Raw genomic sequence first — 19,796 nt, forward strand, 5'->3', positions numbered from 1 at the left:
GAACCTTGATTTTTCTATTTTTTTTCTCCATACTCCAACTCAACCCTCTAGTAGATCCTATATCTTCTTCCTCAATATATACATTGAATTTGATGACACAGATCCCCTAGGACCACTCCCACCTTTCTCTTTCCTCCCTAATAGTCCCTTAGCTCTCTGGCCCTCCATGTTTGCCCTCAGATGTCTATTGCATGTGCCATGGTTAAAGGTCACTGTCTGTAAGATCTTATGAGGTCCCTGCTGTTAATGTTCTGGTTTTACCTGTAACTTAAGGTAATACCCAAGTCTCTGTCTTGGCCAATGAGCCCTTAAGGCTCTGTTTTTACTCAGTTACTTGTCTTGGGATTTTGCTCACCATCCTTTTCTTTACAGATGTGTGCTAATCCTTTAGGAGAGTGACTATCCTTCTGTCCCTTACCCAGCCTGCAGGTTATTAGACTTATAACCACTGGCACATGTGCTTCATGTGTTCATGCTCACCTGTCCAGTGCCCTGGTTAGCTCCTGGAGTATGAGCTACATAAGGAAATGAACTTGGCTTCATCCTTCCATAATTCTTAGTATCCAGGCTAGCCAGTGGCACACAGCCTATGCATCTATAGGTCACAGAAGCGTGACTGACCCACAGTCATTCCTATGAAGCCTGGCAATGCCAGTTTTTCCACTTTGAATTTTTAGAAATGTTAAACTTAATTGCTTCACTTCAGAGTAAAATTCAGTATTTTCACTTGTTTCATTTAACAACAACAACAAAAAATTGTTGCTTTGCCATCTAAATCTCTAATTAGCATGGCATAATAAATACAGCTGGATAAATCTTTGCCCAGAGAGTTATGTGGCTCTGCTTATGAATTTCTGAGACATGAGCTCTCTGATCTTGGAGGGAAAAGATAAAATCACGCCATCAAACATTTTCATGTGAGACCAGGAAATCATTGTTATTATTGGTGTATCCCTGCATAGGGTCCTGTAGCAGGCTGGGTTAGCAGAATTGCATTTTCCTTGCATAAAAGTAAAAATCCTATATTATGGGTTAAGTTAAATGCTGAACTCACATAAAAGCTAAAAATTAAAGTGGCTTAAGATGTGTAGGAGTCCTGTATCAGCTACTTGGATTTAGTATTTTTCTATCTGATTTTATTACCAGAGTTGTCTGCATAGAATCCTGACCAACATAATTAATATTACAATACCTCCTAATTATTTACCCTTGAGGCAAGACAGCTTGTGTCTGAATAAATGATAAAAGTATTTTAAGGACACGTAGACCACTTTCTATCTTTGATGGAAAACATGTCTATGGAATATAGATAGTAATAGAAAGAATTATAGAAGAAATTTTACTTAAAATCTTATATTTTCACCATTTTAGGATAACATTTTAAACAATACCCATCTCAGTCTTATGTTTCACATGCTATTTCTAATATAAAGTTGTAAGAACATAAAAATGATATGCATGAATGGGCTATATATGAAATACACTGTACACTTTCATCAGGGTAATAATAATAGATATCTCCACACGAGCTTATAGTTCCTTTAGGGTAAAACATTCGACTTCTAACTTCTCAAAGGCACAAAGCATCAAAGCTACAGTCGCCTACTGAAATAGAGGAGCCCACTGCTGTCTGCATCTGGGCAATCCAATGAGCAATCTGATGAATAGTTTGAGTATTTCTTGGCGTTGTGTATGTGGCATCTTCCTTCTGGTAAATGTCTCCTTTGCTGAACAGAAGTGTTTTATGTAGATGTAGTTCAAGGAGGTTTTTGAAGACATATGTTGCATCAAAAACCAAGCAACTTTCTCTTTTATTGGCTATTGAAATGTTAAAATTTCTTGTGAGAAGGTAAATGGATTTTAAGTCATATTGAGTATTTTATTGAAGTTTGCCCAATTATCAGGAGGCTCTATTTGCAGGCTCACACCTTGTGAGGACTCCTTCACTCTTCCAGCAGCTGAGGTTCATCCCTCAAAAAAAAAACAAACAAACAAACAAAAAAAACAAAACCCTCAGTCTTGGCAGCCAGTACATTCATCAAGGCAGGGAGCTGCACCTGTTGGGAGACTCCACCTAGTCTCCAGGTGACACCTACCTTCCTTAGTTCTAGCTGGCCAATGAATGCCCTACAACTGTAATTCTTGATTTAGAATTTGGCTCCCTTAGAGTTCAGACAGGTAAAATGACATCCAATGTAGCTGACCTGCGTAGTCAATGCCATGGGTGACTCTTACTATTGAGTGCTCCTCATTTTGTATCAATGTGTAGGTACAGAGTGACATATCAGCAGCCCAAGTCCCCAAGATGACGCTCTCCAAGCTCCTATGAGGCAGTTCATGGCCAGAGGTCACCGACTCCAAAGTGACCCTGGCCATGTTCCCCTCGCTGCCCTGGCAGACACAGCCCATAGAATGTGTCTATCAGAGAGCTCTGGCTCACGTGCGAACCTTTGGCACATTCAGTTAAGAACTGCTGAAGGATGCAGGGGAGAATGAAACCTGGAAGCCTTATATGTTTCATTTGACCCTTCCAGAGTCAGGGCCGAGAGTTGCGTTTGATATGGCTAGTGATATTTATAGAAGTTTTACCCTGGATACTTTTGGCTGTTGCCAAGCTCCCTTCCCACCCATCCTCCCTGTGCTGCCTGCCTCTTCAGGCCCATGGTCTCTACTACTGCAGCTATCGCCACATTAGTCATATTGCATGATGGGCTAGAAAGACAGTCAGAACTAAATTAAATTGCATCATCAGAAAACTAGGGGTGGAAGTGGACCCACAGAGATGGCTCCCAAGTGAAGCAAATGGAGGACTGGAAATGTGGCTCAGCTGTAGAACATTTGCCACGCTTGAAGAGGTCCTGGGTTCTGTTCTTCACACACACACACACACACACACACACACACACACACATACACACACACAGCCACACACACACTGAAGGTGTAACATGTGTGACTTCATAGTGAAGAGGAAAAGGCTTGGTGAGATAATCTACGGAAGAGGTGACATACATAATTTACCACAAAAATATGGGCTACCTGCTTATGACACTTTAAGGGAATACATTAATCAGAATTAAATAGTAGGTACATCATAAAAATGATTAAAGGTATATTAGTGTGGAAATATGTCCTTGATAAATTGTTTAATAAAAATTCCAGTTACCAAAATGTGGTTCAATCTTATTTTATTTCAATGATCAGGTACCCATTATAAATACATACATATATGTATATACACGTAGATTACACAGACAGGGAGAGGCGAGAGACAGGGAACTAGCAGAATAGAATAGGAGCTCCTTCCTTCATCCCCTTATGCCCAGCAACACTAGAGAACTCACTAGAAAACAGACAGGTGAATGGAAATACCGCATTAACTGCAGTCATCATGGAGATGGAAACATGGTGACCTCACTCATCTGCCTTTTCCAATCACTTAATAATATTACCAATAAGTAGCTATTACGCTGCAATCCATACAGTAAAATCAGTTTCATATCCAAACCTTAAGTTGAAAATTACTTCCTGTCCACCATTCATTTCCAGTGAAAGATATATCAACATGACATATTTTATCTTAGCTCAGAAATAAACATACATCCACTTATTAACACCTGGTACATAGCTAATAAATTATAACACTCAATAAACTAAATGGAAATGGCTAACTTGAATAAATTAAGTATAAAACAAATATGTATTACTAAGGAGCAGGCATTAAATGTATTTCCCCAATAATCCCAAAAACATCCTAAATTCAGCACCAAGAATTTCACATACTCTGATTAACCTTATACAATTACCACTACGTGTAGCACAGCATTCCAAAAGAGCAGTATCACATGACACGTTTAAGTTAAAGGGCTTGGAAAAGCCTCCCGTTCTGCACCCACAGAGCACTTCACTATTCTATTGGTCAGTGTAACTAGGAATGAGGAAAATCAGTAACATATTTGCTTTGTATAGAATGGACACATATGGGTTTTTAAACGCCTTTCAGGATAGTACAATTGAACTAAGAGTCAAGTTAAATTAGGCAATTGTGGTTCCTGTACTATCTTATTTTTGAGAATAATCTTGACTAGCATGCACTTTCCCCTGATCTGTGAAACATCCTGTCTCTGTTGCTTTTTGAGGCCATGACATAGGATTTTAAGTAAGTGCCACTATCTTCTCATAGCAGTGTGAGAAGCCACACAGCTATTTCTCCTGGAAGGCTGGGGAGAAAGGGGAAATGGGAGACAGTAACAACCAGCTACAGGAGCAATAACCACAGTTAAACGAAGTTGGTGTGAGTATTGTAGCAGACCACAGCTATAGGAAGAGGGGCAAAGGGCCTGCGGTCAGCCTGGACGATAGCCCTAGGCATTTGAGGTTGGCAAACTCAAAAGTGTTGGGCATCAGATAATTCAACATAGAAATGGAGTCTAGTCTAGATTGAGTACAAGCTACATGACTCCAAGGAACATCCAACTGTGGCTATCAAGCTCCTACAAGGTAGTGCTTTGTCTGTATAAACATCAGCAAAACCAGTAAAACCAGCAGCTATCTTGACAATCTAAAACTAGTGAACCAGCACCTTCGAGTGTGACACACAGGCTACTGGAATACTGTTACTCCAACCTGTTCCTGGCAGATTTCCTTAAGGAAACTTTAACTCTTCTAAAGAACCGTTTTATTCCTTGTGATGTGTGTGGTATCTTTTTGCTATTATGTAACTAACTTTCATATCAGAGTTTTGTTTTTTATTATTATAACTTAATCTATACTGACATTTGGTACTTTTAAAGAAAATGCAGAAAATGTCTTATTTCTTAAATAGGCAAACATATTAGGATATTCTTCCCAGGTTTGCCTCTTCCCTCTGTAATTCAGACTGCCACATTACAGAACTGGATGTTCACCCACTGTACAAAAAGCTCGGCTTTATTTTTACTGCAGTAGAAAGGGTAATCTTATTTAACTATAAATCCCACACAGGTTGAATACCAGAAGGTTGGGAAAAAGCTATTACTTGCTCTATAAATATACCCATCTGAAATCACATTTGAGGAAGTGGCATTTGGGGGCACTGGGCCCATCTTCATTTGTCACTTCATTTTCTTTGGAGGCGGATCTCAAGAGTTGTATTGAGTTGTCTTCTCAGAGGGTCCTGTCCAGGCAGTGCTTGACTGAGACTGGTACATCAAAGATGGACCAGAAGACTGCACTCTTCTGTATGCTAAAAATGTATGCCAGATGACTACTGTTTTGCTCATCCCACACTGATCTCACATCTGTGGTAGGAAGATGGAGTAAATAAATGATAATGATGAATATTTATGGAGTCCTTAGGTCCCAAATACTTTAGTTAACTTAAATTGGCCATTCAACATGATTTAGTTAGGAGCTAACAGCAGAAACAAACACAACACTGTAGAAAGTTGTCCGGGAGTAGAAGTACACACCTGGTGTGAAATCACAACATGCACACCTCAGGTTTCTGATCCAGCTACACCTCTGTCTGATTTTCCTTTGAGTTCCTTACAGTGTGCAAACATTTTTTTTATCACTTCCGATTTACTTTGACACAAGACGCCCTTATCACTGTATTCTGGCAGGCTTGATTGTGTGCAATTGTAGGAAACCACACCGATGTGATCCCAGACAGACGGCACACTGCTGATCATCTTTCAGTGACCACTTCTGTAGATGTCCCATATGTGATTCCACCTGCTCCGTGATGCTGTGAAGCAGCTCATGACATCCTGTTTTGTGCTGTGTGCATCCCATGATTCAATGCTGCTTAGTGAGTCTTACATAAGCTGCTGGCTTTGTTGATATTTATCAGATGTTTGCTGAATATCTTAAATCCCATGACTCCTCGTTTCATTTTATAGATGTAAGGAAACACTAGGGAAGGGGCATGCCTCACCAGCACTGCCTGATTTTACGCCCTTGGGAGTGACAAGCATCTGCAAGGTTGACGAACAAAGAAGTAAGGGTCACAGTCTCTGAATTCACATGGGCTTCAAGGGTGATGTTGGGTTCTGGTCCCCACTACTCACGTGTTAGCTGTATGGCAAGTTAGTTTGGACTTTCTAAGTCTTAGGCTTTTTATCTGCACAATAAAGCTAATAATACCTACCCTGCACAGTTGCAACAAAGTTGATAAATTCCATCTATAAAGGTCCAGCAGAGATGATGACATCAGAGCTAAGAGAACCGTAGTAACTATGGTTTCCATTGATTGTCTCTGTGCTGCAGGATTGCCTATAGCAGCAGGCCAACTATTTGTCTGCTTTAAGAGATGGGCGGGGTACAGGGCCAGTTGATACAGCGAGAAGCAAAGGCCAAATAAATAAATAAATAAATAATAAATAAACAGTCTTGAATATTTTTAAATTTTACTTTCTTATTCAACCACTTCTATCTGCATGTTGAACCATTCTTAATTAGTTAAGAAAATGGGAGTTACCTTCATTACCTTTATCATTTTAGTCTAGAAAAACTTTAATAGTCACTCTGAAGTTTTCATAATTACTCGATAAGAAACCACTACTATCAAACCGATGCTTTTTGTGTCAATCAAATAATAAAGTGATTGAGATGGGCTTTAGAAAGAACATTCCAGAAGCGAGCCCGTTCTATAGAAGTGGCTGTGATTGTCAGGTAAGCCTCATGTAGGCAACACGCACCAAGATTAAACCCTTAGGCAAAGTTCTTAAATAAAGTGACTGACTAGAGTTCTGTGGCCTCAACTGAGCGAGTCTCTAACCTGCACAACAAAGACACTTCTCTGACCTGAAGAGCTGGAGTTAGAAGGAATAACATGTCCAAAGTCTCCAGGGATCTTCAACACCCAAGCTACACTCTAGAAGCACACGCTTCCACAGACTGAATCATCTCTACGACTATGGCATCTAGCCGGCATTCTTTCATTAGTGGGATCAAACATGCTTCAAAAAGACTCAGAACTCAGTGACAGTGACCACGCATCACCCCACTCCAGACTGTTCAGGACATGATAAAGCTACATGCATCTGGATTGTCCCAGCAATCTGATGAGGACACTTCAGAAAATGTTTCCACTGATTAAACTGCAAAGTATCTCTTTCATGCTCCACAGAAGCTCCTGCAGGGAAGTGAGATAGAGTCTTCTAACCACAAATAATGAGATGACTGATTTTAAATCCATGGGCAAAGTTGGTGGACTAAAAAAAAAAAAAAATCAAGAACCAGAAACGTCAAAATACTTTTGAGGACGCAGTTCTGCTTGGTGGGCTCCATGGTGGGTGTGTCTCACTTTCAAGGAAGGAGTGGCGCTTCTTTTGTTTCCGTTCAATTCTTTCTTGCCTTTCTTTCTTTTCCTAAAGGGGAAAAAACAAAACAGAAAACTCTAAGGTTACATATACTCTGTGAACTTGCTATTAAATTGGATTATTGGAAGAAAATAATGAATTATAAGATCTCTGTATACAATTAGTTGTTTAGATAGTTATAAACAAGTAGCTAGGGACTATTGCGGATTTGTATGACTGTGTACAGATTTACTATTAGTCCATATTAATGTCACATCATTTTGGTTTCTTTGAGAGAGTCTCATAAAGCATGGCCTAGCATCAAAATCACTACATAGTCAAGAAGGATCTTGGACTTCTAACTCTCCAGCTTCCTGCTTCACAACTGCTGGGATTAAAGGAGTGAACCATCATGCCTGGCTCCACTCTACTTTTCAAAATGTTGATGGTATAATAAAAATTATGTCCAACTAGTCATGGAAGTTTATACCTATAAACCTAATATTCAGGAGCCTCAGGCCAGATTGCTTTGAATTTGAGGTTAGCTTGGGCTGCATAGACAGCCTGGGCTATAGAGTGAGACCTTGCCTCAAGTAGATGATGATGATGATAACTATGGTGATGGTGATGATGATGATGATGATGGTCATAGGAGGATAGGAGAAGAAAGGATGTTAGTAGTGAAGTAAAGTTCTCAGTATGGGGATACATACACAATCCCAGCTCTTGGGAGGCTGAGAGAGGAGTATTATTAGTTGGAGACCAGCTCTGTCTACACAGCAACACTATGCTTCAGAAACCCAAACAGGAAACCTGTGAGTGTACAGTTTTATGACAAACACCGTGATTTTGAAAAGTTAGTGTTGACCTTTGGGTAACACACTTCTGGAAGGAGACGGGAGAGAGCCGTGCCTGACCATGCCATGGCAACGCAGGATATCCCAGGTGCCTTAAGATCTAGTCTCACATTTTATTTGTTATTGAGCTTGTGCACATCATAAAACAATTTGTTGCCCTTGCCGTGGTGAGTCTTTTGTTCAACTGTTTGACTTATCTAACTGCATAGATACCAGTGCTTTTAATTTTTAGTAGTTTGGGTATTTTCAAATGATATACTGTCCTTGTGTGTTTTGTTTGCTATTTTGAGTGTTGGTTTTACAGAACGTTCTTAAGACACAAGTCAGCCTCAGAAAGCGGTGGAATATCTTAGGAACACGAGTGGCCACCGAGCAGGACCAGCTCTCGGGCTGTGGCAGCGCCCTCAGCTCCCTCATCACATCTTCCCTTCCCTAAGCTTTTGCTATTTACCATGTTCAATTTCACTGATCAACCTTTTATTCTCTTTAGCAGCTGTGGGCACTGACCTGCCCGCAGCATCCACACTGAGTCTTAGATTATGTTACCTTGCTTTTCAATTTGATAACATGGCTTTATTCCTTGATGACTCTTCTGAGCAATTGAAGGTTTAGAAGGCATGTCAGACCCGGGAGACTGGATAGAAACTGTCTTTCATTTTATTTTAGTTTTGGTAATAAGTTGGAAGTTTCTAGTTATTGCACTAATCCTTTCAACATTTTTTTAATGCTGTGAAGCAAAGCTTGGAAGTCTAAATATCAAAGGCATTAACCAATAGCAGGTGTGTTGACACCACTAATGTGTGCCGCTCCTCACATCTCACGTTCTCACAGGGGATAGGCCTGAGGTCCGGATGCAGCTTTTACTTTTCTGCCACCGTGACACTGTGATTTTTGTTCCTTCATTCAAATGTCAAGTAGTCACCTTCTACTTGGGGTCACACTCAGAGTACTTTTCAAGGCAAACACACAGACACATATATTTTCTGCTGCTCAGAAAACGTTCAAAACGGACAGGTGAGAAACAAGCAAATTGATAACACAGAATCCAAAATTGTGTGAGTTCTTATGAAACAGAGGATAGAGGAGCAACACGCATCCACAGAACCGTGGATTAAAAGAGCATCCGTCTAAGCTGACACTTGTTGGAAGGAGACAGTGTGTGGGGACTCACTGGGGGAAGAGGTCTCAAGCAGAGAGGTGTTAAGAGTAATAATTCAGAGAAATCTGGGGGAAAGCTGGTGATGTTGGAGAAAACGAAAGGAAACCACTGTGACCAAGGCTTGAGGGACCAGAGTCATGACATGAGAATAAAGGCACACAAGTAACAGTAAGCTATGGTACTATCCAGAATTTAGGTGGTAAAGGACTGCAACTAGGGGCGTGTGCTGGGAACGATTGGGAGGACATACAGAGGGAGGAGCACTGAGTGTGTGTGTGTGTGTGTGTGTGTGTGTGTGTTTATGTGAGCGTGCTACCATCACACAGGGACAGTGAACCAAGTGTTAGAATGCTTGGTGGCTTGCCAGATCCAAGAACTTTTCTACTTTAGCTTTGGTTATGCTGATGACAGGGAAAAAGCAAGGGTAGAGGGGCACCTCGGCAAAGCGTGAGCAATCCCGGAAGTGTCCACCAGCTTTTGAGCACATTAGAAAAGTAAAGACAAACGGAATACTAGGAACCAGAGTGGGCAGGAGCTGTTGAGTAGAGACTTTGTGATTTCATTTTTATTTCTGATTAAGTTCTGGGACATATGAGGCAGGTAACTCAGAGAGATAGAAAGAATGCAGCTTCACAAAGGGGAGGCATAGTATATTTCTATTTTATTGGTTGAAAAGAGAATTAGTGGCTGTTGTTAGATATTTGATGGCATTGTGAAACTCAAGATAGTGTTATTTATGAAAAAAAAAACCAACCCAAACTATTTCTAGCTGTGGGGTGTCTCAGCCCTTAGCACACACCTTTCCTCCCTCTGGTTGGAACACACACATGACCTTTGTATACACTCTTAATTCCAAACAATGAAGGTAAAGTTAATTTGTAAAAGAAAGCACCCAAGTTTGAAACTGATTTCTAATTGAGTGTCAGACAATGTGATGAATGAGAGAAAGACGTGACAGAACAGGTTATGGCCAACTGTCACGAGAAGAGAGGAGAAAAGAGAGGCAACCTAAAAGAGAGCAGTGCAGAGAGAGGAGGAGAGAGGAGAGGAGGCGGCTTTCCCGGCATAGTCATACAGGGACAGGTTGCAGAGAGAGAATAAGCTAGACACAGGTGAAGACAGTGAGCCACAGGATGAGACGGAGCCAGAGGACTAGAAGAGATGGACAGAGTTAGTTTGAAGCCAAGCAGGGCAGTCAGAACCGAGCGAAGGCAAATACAGTCCTGGAGAGGAGTTTGAGCCACAACAGCCGAGTTGACTCAGTAAGGCAGCCATCAGAAAGAACTAGGCAGGGTGAGCTTACTCAGCAGTAAGCCTCAGAGCCTGAAAGCGCTGTAGGCCTAGATAAGATGGTACAGTGGCCAGAAGCTTCTGGGTGTAGGCCTAGGTTAGCAGATGCAGGCAGTAAGCAATTACAACAGCAGACTAGAAGGTACTTTTACTAGTGTCATTTCTGCTATCTTTCATGTTTCTATATTGTTACAGCAGGTGAATTTGAGCCCCTTCTTATTTATACTTCTTTTGAAGAAAAGTCGATCATTTATCTAAATACATTTTCCTTAGTGTTTGAACAACATTTGCTCTTCCCAAACTTAGATTGCCTCTCTGATTCTGATTCCCTGTTAAGAAAATGTTCGGAAGTTCTTCTTTTCTGGCTTTGTCCTATGCCTCAGAAAAGCAGCAGTTTCCATGAGAACCTTAGACAACTTTGTCTCTGCAGGCTGATGGCTTGGGGAAGACAGACACTAGAGTGGATGTTGGCTGTCTGCGTTCTTTCATCAGTACATGTGAAGATTGAGATGTATCATGAGAACAATGTGACAACATAAGAGCTCCATTTGAAGACAATGTTTGTAAGTCAAGAAAAGTGAAGTGAGGTCTTAACACTCATAGCCTTGCTCCCGAAGATGTCTGACTGCTTGGTCCTCCTACTGAAGCAAAGAGGAATTGTTCAGAACCTTCCAAAGAAAAGGCTATCGTCCCAGGGACTAAACCACCAACCAAAGAGTACACATGGAGGGACCCATGGCTCCAGCTACATATGTAGCAGAAGATGGCTATTTCAGACATCAATGAGAGAAGAGGCCATTGGTCCTGTGAAGGCTCGTTGCCCCTGAGTAGGGGAATGCAAGTCAGGAAAGTGGGGGGGTGGTGGTGAGCAGGGGGAGGAGGGATGAGATGGGGGTTTTCGGAAGGGTAATGAGGAAAGGGGATAGCATTTGAAATGTAAATAAAACATATAATAAAAATTTTTTTTTAAAAAAAGAAGGAAAGGCTGTTGTTACTTCATCTGATATAGTTACACTTCTTTTTCTCCAACCTATCTCCAAGAGAAAACCTGAAATGAGTTTGTCCTTACAAATAGGATGCTGAAAATCCAGGAGAGGAAGTAGGTAGCTCTTATGCTCACTATCAGGTAACAGGAGACAACAAGGTTAGAATGGGTAAAAGAATTTGGAGATGCTTTCTGTCAGTTGTGGGAATCTGGGCTCCTTCCTTGTCGTCACCATAGTTTCTTCTGCCAGCAGAAAGTTTAAAACAGCACATGGGTAAGCTGGAGAGCTGTCACCAGTGAGCTGTGCATGTGCGCATTCTGAGCGCACTCCTGGGTGAGGTTTTACTGCACAGTGCAATGTGCTAGTAGCTCTTAAAGCTTTGAGAATGTTTTGTTTTCCCAAGTACTGGTGAGAACAGGAATGTGTCAACACATTCTAATCTAATAATGGTTCAAAACTCTGGTGAGCTCAAGAATGGGAATGCTACTCTAGTTTCAAGGAAATACAGGAAAAAATGGAAAATTCAAACTTTGAAATTTAATTACCCAAATGATATCAGCAGTAACACAGATTGTTTGATATGAGAAGTAGTCTAAAATTTTACAAAAAGTGAATCAAGCATTGTGTAAGAATTTAACTTAAAAGCTCATCACGAAGCACCAACCATTTCATTCAAATATTTCACTTTTTCTTAAAGTGAATACTGTAAGCTAATACTGACCATCTAATTTTGTCATTTCTCTGCATGGAATTGTCATGAAGCAGTACCAGAGTCCCCACAAACTGGAAAATGATGTTTGTTTTTCAGTCAAGACTGCTGACTTGGAGAGAACAGACAGATTTCTATCACTAGTTTAAGGTCATTTCTATCCCAGAGCTTTGTGCTGCATTTCCTGAAGACTTGGCCTAGGTGTGCGATGTAGGGAGTGCTAATTCTAAAATGTGCAAGAAAAATAGGGCCAAACACTGTGGAAGAACTGTGATGGGGGGTTATCACCCAGATGTACAATACATGAAGCCTCGTCATGGAACTGCTAGTACTAGAAAAGTTACAGATATAATGAGACCAGCCAATGGAGCACAAGGTCAAGAAACAGGGAGTGAGAGACCGAAGAGATGAGCTCTTGCACCAACAGGAGAAGATGCACTGATTTGTAAAACACACATCCTGGGGAAATGAAGTTGGAATCAAATTTCTTGTCATGCATGAAAATAACTTGAGGGGCAGGCAGGGGAAATGGAAAGATATATTGGAGCCACAAAAGAATGAGAGAGACTAGGCAGCTTCAAACTATGGGAAGGTCTTTTCACCTAGGTTTGAGAATCAGAGGTCAAAAGACTGAGAAATCCAAAATAAAACTGAAACTGGCATGGCCTAAGACAGTAATAAGCAAAGCTGACAAAACAAGAATAGAGTGGGTGGGAAATTGCATCTTCTTGTCAGAAATTATAAGTAAATTTCCCTACTACAGAGACTTCTAGAATCAGTAAGAAGAAGGCAATTCAAGAGAAAAATGTGTCTATGATGTGACAGTTTAGAGAATATACATTCCTAATACAGATTTATAAATGAAAACATGTTCAAGTTCAATCTGAGATATGCAAGTCAGAACCAAACCCAACCCAACCAAACCAAACCAAACCAAACCAACCCTGATGCTTTTGGAAGCAGATGGGGATGAGTTCAGCTAAATTAGCTATGAAATAAAAACAAACAACAAAAATCCCCAAAACCCTGCTAGATAGATTGTGGAGAAATTTTATGTAATCTAGTCATAAGCATGCCATCTAACTGCACAAAGTTCAATATTCATGGGTATTATTTATTTAAAATTAAGAAAATGAGTATTTGTTTTAAAATAGAAAACTGTAATTTTCTTGAAAGTAACCAAAAGTAACTTGTTAACATATGTAAATTAAAACCAAATTTTTATTACTCACCCATGTAGGGCAGCTGGATACTGTACCTTCCAGCGTCACAGTTGGTCCCTTTCATTAAACAACGCCTACGTGAAACCCCTTCCCTAGATCACCAGTGACATCCAAAGAGTATGAGAAACAGACTACGTTCCTCGCCATTAACTTCAGTGCTACGGCTGAGCGCATCTACAAGACTCTACCCTCTGCGCATGTGTCTTCTTTCTATGAGGTCAGAGGCACAAAGCACAGAAGCAAGAATGGCCAAGATGGGAAGGGACTGAGGCAGGGATGCAGGCCTAAAGCATCACAACTGGTGCAAGCTCAGATGCTTGAGTCAAGCTCAGAAGCAAGGACAGAAATGAGCTGAGCGGCCACAGGGGAATCTGATCTGCAGAGGAGGAGAGGCTGAGCTCAACGAGGTGCAGGCCAGGAGGAAGGAGACGGAGTGAGAAGCAGAGAAGGCAGTTACAGGGTCAAGTGCATCGGCACGCACATGCGCACATACCAGCCACTTTTCGTATTCACTGATGGCTTGCTTGTCTTTGTCTTTCTTCTCTGCTCTCTTCAGCTCTTCCTTTCTTCTCTCGTTTATTTTCTCCTTTTCCTTTTGCTTGAGGAGAGCTTCCTTTTTCTCAGTCCTGTGGAGGAGAACAGGAAACACTGGGGGGTTAAAGGCGAGGATACACCTGCCATGTCCTCTTGGAGCTGTGAAAGCAATGAGGCTGAGAGGGATGAGGAGACCTGTAAGCAGTAATTAGTTCCTAGGGAAGCCTCAAGCATTAACGTGAAACCACCGAACGGCGGCAGCGTGGGGAAATTACCATTTTTCAAAAGCAGTTAAACTGTCTTTCTTTTTCTCAGCAACCGCTTCTTCTTCTTTCTGTTTCTTCACTCTTTCATACTCTTTCTCCCTCCTGGTCTTCTCTTTGAGGTATTCTAGCTTTTTCTCTTTCCATTTCTCAAATGCCTAAAAAAGTTCAGAGTGACTCTCTTACTTGCCATGGCTTTGCTGAGATCAGCCTAAGTACAAGAGCTCCTGCATTCAAGCCCAGCGCTGAAGGGCGGGCGCTGAGAGCAGAGCTGCCTGCAACAGCAGACAGGCAACAGGCACTGAGAGCAGAGCAGCCTGCGACAGCAGACAGGCGACAGGTGCTGAGAGCAGAGCGGCCTGCGACAGCAGACAGGCGACAGGCGCTGAGAGCAGAGCAGCCACGTCACACACACTCACTTGCAGGGCCTCGCCTTTCCGCACGGCGTTTTCTTCTTCTGTTTTCTTCTTGTTTTTTTCCTCCAGCTTCTTTTTTGCAGCTATTTTCTTTGCTTCCTTTTCTTTCATGGCCTTCCAGGCCTCAAATGATGCCAATGCTTCCTCTCTCTTAGCAGCTTTTTTCTATTTTGATTAAAAAACAAAAACAAAAACAAAAAAAGCATACAGTGATGCGTCTACACAGTGGTGTATGCCTTGTCTTTACTGTCCCAACAGTTATCATACAAGGAAGCTACAAAGCAGGTAACTTATTCAGAATGATTGGGACAAGTTGATCTACAAAAATTGTTACTCCAGTCACTCCCTGATTTTTGCAATGTCAAAGCACTTTCTCCTTGAGCTACTTAGTATTCATGAGAAGGAAGCGTCTATTGACCTTGGGAGGATGCTAAATAAATGTCTTCAAAATAAACTACGGCAGGCTAACTGGTCCTCTAAAATGTTTAGTAAAACAATCAAGAAAATTAAAGATTGTAAAGGTAAGTTGCCCAAAGGCACACTGGGTGCAATGCTCGGTTTGATCCCTGTCGTGATATCTAGGCCAATTTCCCTATAACATGAACATATATCAAATGTTATGTAAGGGAATGACACTGTAAAACATGGAGGGGCTGCACTGCAGCTGCTATGTTACCAACATAACGACTTTACTCTCTAACCTCATTAAGGCCAATATTGAATCTCAAATACTGTTCAACCTTAGAAGACCTAGATCACATCATAGAGGTGAGATAATTCAGAAGGAAAAGAACCCAAGGGCACACACAGCAGAGCTAATGGCAAAAAGACGCTCAGAAGCGCAGCCCCTGGAGGACACTGCACAAAGAGCTAACTGGCCCCAGTGCTGCCCACTGCAGGAATGCTTCCCTGTCCACTTGCTTTAATGGGGACCGATACAGTGATGTGGGAAGGGAAGAAGATCCGCGGGCTCTCAGGTAGGTGAGAGGAACCAAGCGAAATCACAGCCAGGGCTGGACAAGAGTCTCAGGCCTGAGAGGAATGCGGGTCAGGGGCCAGAGCAGGGGTTGGAAAACAGAACTGGAAAACCAATGTATAGCAATTAAGTTCTTGACTAAACTCTAATCCAAGTCAATTTCTGTGACTGAATCTCTTCATCACACAAATCCCAAGTTCACAGTCAGCCCTGCTGTTTCTAGCCTATGCATAGAAAACTTATAATGTATGTGTTTTTATGTAAAAGTGAAATTGAACCCAAACTGAAAAGATGAAATCGGTTCTTCATTATGTCCATTTTGCCACTTAAAAATAGTTAATTCACTAACATTAAATATCCAGAGGCATTTTACCGACAACATAAAATTCTATCTTTTAAGATTCTGTCTTTTGTGATACCTGTTCATTTTGGATCCTTAAGTTTTCACTTTCAATTCTTTTTATTCTGTGCATTTCATGTAAATACACATTTTTCTTTTCTAACCACTCCTGTGAAATTAAGGAAAAGAAGGTTATATGATGCTATATGTTCTCCAAATGGCATGGAATTTTTATCTTCATCTGAAGTATTTGTTGAGAGTTTAAAAAAAACTATGAAATTAATGTTTTATCTACAGTAGTATTCTCTTTCCAACAATACTGTAAAACATGAAAATGAATATTGCTGCTTAAGAAAATCACATGTGTATCATCTTTCTTTAATCCAAGACTTAAATGTTTCTTATAATGGTTAAGTATATCAGTATTTCACACTAAAATTCAAGTGTAAAAATTTCCATAATAGATTTTATTCTGTGTAACAAAACAAAAAGGATATTTCTTGAAATTGTGAAAAAATTAGGTAAATTAGTCTGTGAAATCTAGCAAAATCTCAGGAAAGAAAAAACTTACAAAAAATTGTTGATCATGACAAACATAAATGTTCATAAGTGCACAACAAAATGCTTGTAGAGTTTACTACAGACTGGCTTTAGCTATATTTCTATAAATTACAACAATACCTTCTCTTTCCTTAAAAACACTCTTTTTATATTTTAAACAAAATGTGGCAGCAAATAACTGAGAAAGACCTGTTAGGATTTCTCACACACTTGTAAGGAAAAAACTTCTCCCCAATGACAGTGAGTGTCTAGCCATCAATTTGGGTGGTCACCTTATTATTGGATGTGCAGGTGCTGTGAAAACAATCAATCCTCGTTTAGGAAATAATTCCCCTCTTACCTGATAAACAGCTGCCCTTATGCGATCAGCCTTGTCTGGCTCTAGGCTCTGCTTCCGTGTTGGCTTCTGGTCCAAGACTTTCAAATTCCCTAAATAGTGAGAGGAGGTAGCTGCAGATGGACTTCTTTTTGTGGCACTGGATCTCTTTAAAAACTCAGAGGTCATCAGCCTGGAAAGTTCCGAACACACCAAAGCATGTGTTAGAACCGCACCTGGCAGTTATTAAAAACTATAGTCTAAAGCCAGGTGTGGCACCTCACACCTAACTGCCCCACTCAGGAGGCTGAGACAGGAGGATTAACATGAGTTCAAGGTCAGCCTGATATACACAGTGGCTTACCCTGGGCTAAGTGTGGAAACCTGTCTCAAACAAAATAAAACAAAATTATGACTGGATGTGATGAATTATATAATTGCTTTGAAAATAATCCAGTTAAAATAAGTCATGTTTGCTTAGCTCCACTCCACATAATTTAAACTTTATAACTTTGAACTATAGCTCTCTTCTTGGATACTTATAAAGCCTTTAAAAGAAACAAGACCACATCTCAAAAACCATGTTTGACTACGTTAGTGTATTATTCTGCTACTTGATATGCTCTAACTATAAATATGGAAGCATAAGACCCTGCATTTAGGATATTTATTAAAAAATCTAGCCTAGCTTCTCTGGTGGTGAATAAGGCTTACTACATGGCAGGACTAGTCTCTTATCTGCACACTCCTCAGCGGTCCCGAACTCACAGCAATCCTCCTGTTTCAGCATACAGAGTGCTGGATTATGTGCCAACATGCTTAACTTCAAATTCTTATAATTTTTTTAATTCTTATAATTTTAATAAACCCATTTAACCGGTGAAAATTGTCCAATTTTTTTCTCATGTTTGAAAAAAAAAACTTAATAGGAAAAGAAAGTTCTGATCTTCAGCTATTTATATAGCCTGCTCATCAAAATACCAGAGCTTTAGACAAGGAGCCATGCGTCAGATTACAGAAAAAAATAAAAACACAGCTGGAGAGGAAAACCTCAAGAAGATTGCCTAAAATGATGATTTTTCTATGAAAGAGTAAAAGCGACACAGAGTTTTGTCATTAAGTATCCATCCCAGCTGATGATGGAAATGACTAGAAAAATCCATGACAGCAAGTGGAATCCGTTACATGGATTCTAGATTACGGTGAGTTTTGCCAGAATTAGAGCCCAGTCAGATTTTTACCTGCCCGAGGCACTGGACACTCTGTTATTCGTTGTCTTTTTATTCTTCGTGTTTCTGTCTTCATTTGTTTTCTGGATGGAAAACACAGAAACAGACAACTCACCATGAGGACGTCAGGCCGGGAAGCAAAACTGAGAAAAGCAGCAAAAGGCTGCAGCCAGAGCAGTGGTCCTCCGTCTTCCTCAGGCCAAGCGAAGCCCTTTAACACGGCTCCTCAGGGTATTGTGATTCCAACCATAAAATTATTTTCATTGCTACTTCAAAACTGTAATTTTGCTATTGTTGTGAATCATAATGCAAACATCTACTATGTAGATGGTCTTAGGCGACCCCTATGAAAGGGTTGTTTGACCCCAAAGGGAGGGAGACCAACAGGCGGACAACCTCTGCTCTAGTGTGTCAAGCACTTGAGGCACTGGTGTAGGTCAGTATGCAGGGTGGTCTCCAGGTTCCTGAACATCACAGGCACGGATGGCACCATCACAGAAGTAATGTGGCTCATGACACAGACAGCACTGGGGACAGTGGGTGACTAGAGCAGGGATGAGGGGCTGCTCAGGTGAAGCTAACCAGGAGAGGACTCTGGAAGCATGATGGGGGTGAGGAGAAAGTGGAGGACAATGGGAAGGTCTACAGAGAAGAAGAAACGCATGCGTGCCTGGCTGCCGTTAGCACTGCACACAGAGACAGGATGCTGAAGTTTAGGGAGCCGGGACGAGGAGCTGCATTCAAAGGAGGATTTGTGAGCTCATCAGATGGTGCTAAGGAGCATGGTTGTCATTTTCATGGCCGCCGGAAATAGCAAATGAACTGTACCAGGGGGGCTGTTGGGTTCAAAGTGGGAAGGATCACTCAAAAAGCCTAAGAAGAAAACCAAGCACCACCTCGTAAGACTCTGACCTTCCTGTGGTGTGTAAACTGTGTATTTTAACTTAGACTTGTCCCTGTTCTAATTCCCCGTGTATATTTTACAATAGACTCTCGCTTGTGACACACAGCTCCCTGTCCCACACAGGTGGGAATGGCCTAGCAGAACAGTGAGGGTGCCAATGTGAGCGGAGCCCCAGACCTGTGGTGCACGGGTGCTTCTGCACTGTGTCCGCATGAGCCTCCTTGATAAGGTTTGATTAAACTTTGGGTTTTGCATTATGTTCCTATTTGTATTATGTAAGGCACCAGTATGCATGATATAAACCAGTTCTTAGCCACTCATAATGGCGAGGCATGGTCATTAGCGGTCTGATGCTGGAATAGGTTAAGATTAAATTCAGAGGAAATAAAGACTAACAGTGCCACACTGTAAAATTTAAAGGCACGGTAGTCTGACATATCCTATCATAGAGAATCACAGTTATTATACAAAACACAAATCTGTTCCTAACATTATAATAATGTTTCTGTCCTGAAGATATAAAAAGGACACTGGGAAACACTGGCCTGGCTTGGAATTCACTTTGCAGCCAGAGTGTTCTTCACACTGTTCATTAAAACTGTTTATATTTTGAAGTGATATTAAAATTTCACCGGTGTAACAACTGAGTAGCTGTTCTAGACATTTGCATTTTGCATGATCTGATCTAAGGAAGCATATACTTACAGACACATATACTATATGGTTCTGTAATATTTTAAATTATACTAC

At 41.0% G+C, this 19,796-nt stretch overlaps 1 protein-coding gene across 3 annotated transcripts in view; it reads right to left on the reverse strand.

The window, feature by feature from the left end:
• Window positions 1-3,181: 3,181 nt before the first annotated feature.
• Window positions 3,182-19,796, reverse strand: part of Map9 (microtubule associated protein 9) — a 33,548-nt gene continuing 16,933 nt past the window's right edge. For 2 of the 3 annotated variants that reach the window (XM_052180301.1, XM_052180300.1), the window contains exons 8-14: window positions 18,155-18,225; window positions 16,938-17,106; window positions 16,116-16,205; window positions 14,724-14,885; window positions 14,317-14,462; window positions 14,001-14,133; window positions 3,182-7,352 (exon numbers count right to left, since the gene is read on the reverse strand). In XM_052180301.1, the coding sequence (XP_052036261.1) occupies window positions 7,230-7,352; window positions 14,001-14,133; window positions 14,317-14,462; window positions 14,724-14,885; window positions 16,116-16,205; window positions 16,938-17,106; window positions 18,155-18,225 (894 nt within the window). In that variant the 3' untranslated portion in view covers window positions 3,182-7,229. The remainder of the gene's footprint in view (window positions 7,353-14,000; window positions 14,134-14,316; window positions 14,463-14,723; window positions 14,886-16,115; window positions 16,206-16,937; window positions 17,107-18,154; window positions 18,226-19,796) is intronic. The other variant, XM_052180302.1, reaches the window with a different exon arrangement.

Source organism: Apodemus sylvaticus, chromosome 4 (assembly GCF_947179515.1).
Source record: "Apodemus sylvaticus chromosome 4, mApoSyl1.1, whole genome shotgun sequence".
NCBI lineage: Eukaryota > Metazoa > Chordata > Mammalia > Rodentia > Muridae > Apodemus > Apodemus sylvaticus.